The 4141-nt window shown below is 61.5% G+C and overlaps 1 protein-coding gene across 1 annotated transcript in view; it reads right to left on the reverse strand.

The window, feature by feature from the left end:
• The window catches only part of ABCA2 (ATP binding cassette subfamily A member 2), a gene marked incomplete at its 3' end in the record, with an annotated part of 22337 nt that overhangs the window by 10236 nt on the left and 7960 nt on the right, over positions 1-4141 (reverse strand). Inside the window, 9 exon segments of the mRNA XM_029086277.1 lie at positions 62-352; positions 600-720; positions 821-1005; positions 1445-1627; positions 1713-1909; positions 2226-2438; positions 2730-2913; positions 3201-3365; positions 3917-4121. Coding sequence (XP_028942110.1) covers positions 62-352; positions 600-720; positions 821-1005; positions 1445-1627; positions 1713-1909; positions 2226-2438; positions 2730-2913; positions 3201-3365; positions 3917-4121 — 1744 coding nt within the window.

Genomic DNA, 4141 nt, shown 5'->3' on the forward strand with positions numbered 1-4141 from the left:
CCTGGCCCAGCTGAGCACCTTCCCCGGCCCCTGCCGCTGGCCGGGCACCGGCGGCACGAACCTTGCAGACTGATGTTATCGGGGTCCTGCCGGTTATCGAACAGGGGCGCGTAATCCCCAAAGAATTCGGAATAAGCCCCACCTTCGTCACCCCGCACGGAGCCCACCGAGGAGGCCGAGCGCAGGGACGCCTGCGACTGCGCCAGCTTGGAGCAGGTCACCAGGTTGCTGAGCTCCACCTCGGGCTTCTCCGGCATGTCCGCTTCAGCCAAGGGCCCCCCATTGGCCTCGGGCTTCAGGCCCAGCTCGGGGGCAGGTGGCTGCAGGGCATCCTTCTTGGACTCCTTCATGTCTGGAAGGAGAAGGGAGGTTGCCACCAGCCCAGAGCAGGGATGGATCTGCTCCGCAAACACGGAGTGGAGCAAAGGCTGGCTGCTCCTGGCCAGGATGGGCTCTGTTGGAGACCTCTCCTCCCCTTGGGACAGGAGATACCTGCAGCCACGCATCCATGCACAAGAGGAGAGGAGCCACCATGCCTACACAAAGGCACACAGCCCCTGGCCAGCCCCAGCAGCACCATGTGCCCCCCACAGCCGTACCCACATCGCTGTTCTCTAGAGACTGGTCCTCTTCAGACACCTTCAGGAAGACCTCCTCCAGTGTGGTATCCATCAGTCCAAAACTGGTGAGGTCCAGCTCTTCCAGGCTCTGCTCCAAGTGCTGCGGAGGCAAAGTGCTGCGTGAGGAGGGCAGGAGGTGCCCACAGCACCGTGGTCCCCACGACCACCTGCCTGCCCACCCTGTCAGCCCCCACAGGTACCTGGAAGAGCCGCTCGAAGCAGCCCTTCTTGACGGCCTCGCTGGGCAGGATGTAGGAGAGCTCGGTGTTGGTGTCCGAGATGAGGAGACAGGAGGCCACGTATTTCTTGATGAACTGGGAGACACGAGGCTCGGAGCAGGGGCTGACGGAGGAGTGGGCCGGGGGGCTGTGTGGCTGGGCTGGCTCTGAGGCAGAGGGGCAGCACTGGACGGTCACTTCACACCCAGCCTCCCACCAGGACCCACCACGTCCACCCTACACCCAGTGCCACAGGGGCTCCTCCAGCCTCCATCACGGGGTGCTGGAGGCTTCCTGGCCACCCTGCTTGGCCTGGGGACGGTGCTCTGCACCACAGCCCACACTAGACATCTCAGTGGGCACCCATGGGTCAGACAAAACCAAAGGCCACCACACAGGGTGTAAACCCAGGACCCAGACGGGAGAAATCCCAAGGCTGAGCGATGCCACCTCCACACCCCTGCCCTGTCCCCCTCCATACCCCACGTGGCCTAAGGAGACTCAGGGTGGCAGCACTTGGGTCTTGACATCTCGTTCCTTTCCCAGCCTGAAGAAGGGCTGGTCCCATCTACTCCTCTAAACACGGGGTCCCGCTGCCCCCCAGACCTGTGCCATTCCTGGTGTCCGACTGCTTCTTCACCACCGTCAGCTTGTAGCCGTCACCGTAGGTGCTCTTGAGGAAGAGTGGAGAACCACAGCACTTGAGCTTGCCGTGGGAGATGATGGCAATGCGGTCACCCAGCAGGTCAGCCTCGTCCATGTGGTGCGTGGAGAGCAGGATGGTCCTCCCTGACAGTGACACAGAGCCTCAGTGGAGGGGTCAGGGCCACCACAGCCAGAGGAGCAATGCTGGGCTCTGCCCACCTCTGCTCACCTGGCTTGTACTTGAGGATGAGGTCCCAGATGGCCCTGCGTGCGTATGGGTCCACACCAGCTGTGGGCTCATCCAGGATCACAGCCCGGGACCCGCCCACGAAGGCAATGGCCACGGACAGCTTCCTCTTCATGCCCCCTGAGAGGGTCTGCACCAGGGAGTGGCGTTTGTTGGAGAGCTCCAGGTCCTCAATCATCCTAGGGACAGGGGAGAAGCACCAGGGATGCCAGGGGGGCTTACTGGTGCCAAGTGCCTGCTGGGAGCATGTGGTGCCTCTTCCCCATGTGGTACCTATGGCCCTTGGACACTGGGACAGCTCAGCTGCAGCCAGGCTACAGAAGCATCTTCTGCTGGCTTCCACAGCCTGACACCCCAAGTTTTGGAAAACACTTGGTGGAGCTGCTCCAGGGGACATCTCTGCTCCCAGATCACCCACCACAGCACAGCCAGCAGGAAGGAGACCCACTCATGCAAACAGCAGAGATGGGGTAAAAGGAGCTGGAGGGTGCCTACTTGTCCATCTCCTTGCGGATCTCCTCCTCTGCCATGCTCTTGAGCTGTGAGTAGAACCAGAGGTGCTCCTCCACTGTCAGCCTGTCGAAGAGCACGTTGTGCTGAGGACACATGCCCAGGTTCTTCCGGATCTCATCCATCTCCGTACGGATATCATGGCCATAGATGGTAGCAGAGCCCGAGGTTGGAGGGAATAAGCCAGTGAGGATGGACCTGGATGGATGGAGAAAGGCAACAAGGTGAGGAGCTTCATGTGCCTCCATCTGGTTCAATTCCAATCACCACCTCCAAGAGCATCTGCTGGGCCCCAGGCAGAGCAATGTCAGTGCAGAACCATGCACCCGCTGCCTGTGCCATCTTGTGCCACCCCCACACCCGCACTGCTGCCCTCTGGGCATGGCACCAGCTGCCACACGGCCCTGCAAGGATGTCACGCAGCACCTTCCCCACTCACTGCAGCTGGACAGAAGGACATGGCCCACGTCCACCCTGACAGGCACTCACATGGTGGTGGTTTTGCCCGCACCGTTGTGCCCCAGGAAGGACACCACCTGGTTCTCATAGAGGTTGAGGCTCAGCTTGTTCAGTGCCAGCTTCTTGTCTGTCTTGTAGACCTTGGTGAGCTTGTCGATGCAGACAACCAAGGGGAGGTGGGTCGGCTCCTCCTCAATGCCCCGTGTCTCCTCTGCTGTGAGAGTGGGGTGGTGAGGAGCCAGGGGCTGGGCAGACTCCCTGGGAGATGAACCTCCCCACCTCCATCCCACAGTGGCTGTGCTGGCTGGTGGCCCCTTCCCACTGCTTCTCACCAGCTTCCCCCTTCCTGCACCACAGGCAGCAGCTCCCAGGCAGGCAGCAGCACCTGGCCCAGTACCCTGCCCCGACAAGGACACAGGGGACACACAGGGGTCCAAGCAGGTCCCTGCAGCAGAGCCTCGACCATCCCTGACCACCTCCCACCACCCCGGCTGCCCTTACCCAGCCTCCGGCTCTCCATGGCACAGGCCTGATCCTCCTCCATGATGCTGAGGCGGGTGGTACGGGACCAGGGCCAGGTCCACTCCCAGGTCTCCACTCGCCCATTGCCCAGCCAGTAGGACTTCTGGAAGGGGAAGTACCAGGGCCGCGGCAAGCCGAACATGCCTGCGAGCACAACCCCTCCGGAGTCAGGGCCAACCCTACGCCTGTGTCCCTCAGAACCTGGGGCAGAGCTCAGCATGGGCACGGACATGGGGGTTTCCCAGCTCTGGGACATCACTGCAGGGTGGGAGCTGCAAGAGCCCTGGTCAGCTGAGCTCAGGGCAATGCTGCTGGGCTGTGCAAGGTGGCAAAGTCCTCTGGGCTTTGGGTTGGGCCTGGCTTATGCTTTGGTTTTACTAGGAAAGCAAAGGAAGCAGGTGAGACCCTTCCCCACGCAGGGCATAAAGGAGGACAGTGCTCCAGCCATGGACACCTTGTTTTGGGCAGGGAACTGAGACACACAACTCAAGATCTCCAAGGAACTTGCCGGTGTCACCAGGGGGTCAGGGCACATGGGCAGGTGTCCCAGCAGGACACACACAGGTAACCCTGAAGTCACGTTGTGCCAGATCCCACCGTTATCAGGGCTGAGCACCACCAGGAACCAGCAGGTCCCCAACAAGGTGGCTGCCATAAGATCAGAGGTGCCCTTGTGCCCCACTGCTCACACGTACCCGGGTGCACGGCCTCAATGTACCACGTGAGCACCCCGTACACCACCGCATCCACGGCCAGCATCATCATGGACAGCAGGAGGTTGAAGTCATCTCCTTCCACAGGTGACTGGCTGAAGGTGTGCCACTGGATGCCCACACCAGACACCTCGTACAGTGCGAAGTACTTGGAGCCCAGCCCGAAGGCTGTGGTGGACATGAGGGACTGTGGAGAGGTGGAGGGAA

This window comes from Antrostomus carolinensis, unplaced genomic scaffold (assembly GCF_000700745.2).
Source record: "Antrostomus carolinensis isolate BGI_N321 unplaced genomic scaffold, ASM70074v2 scaffold27528, whole genome shotgun sequence".
Lineage (NCBI taxonomy): Eukaryota > Metazoa > Chordata > Aves > Caprimulgiformes > Caprimulgidae > Antrostomus > Antrostomus carolinensis.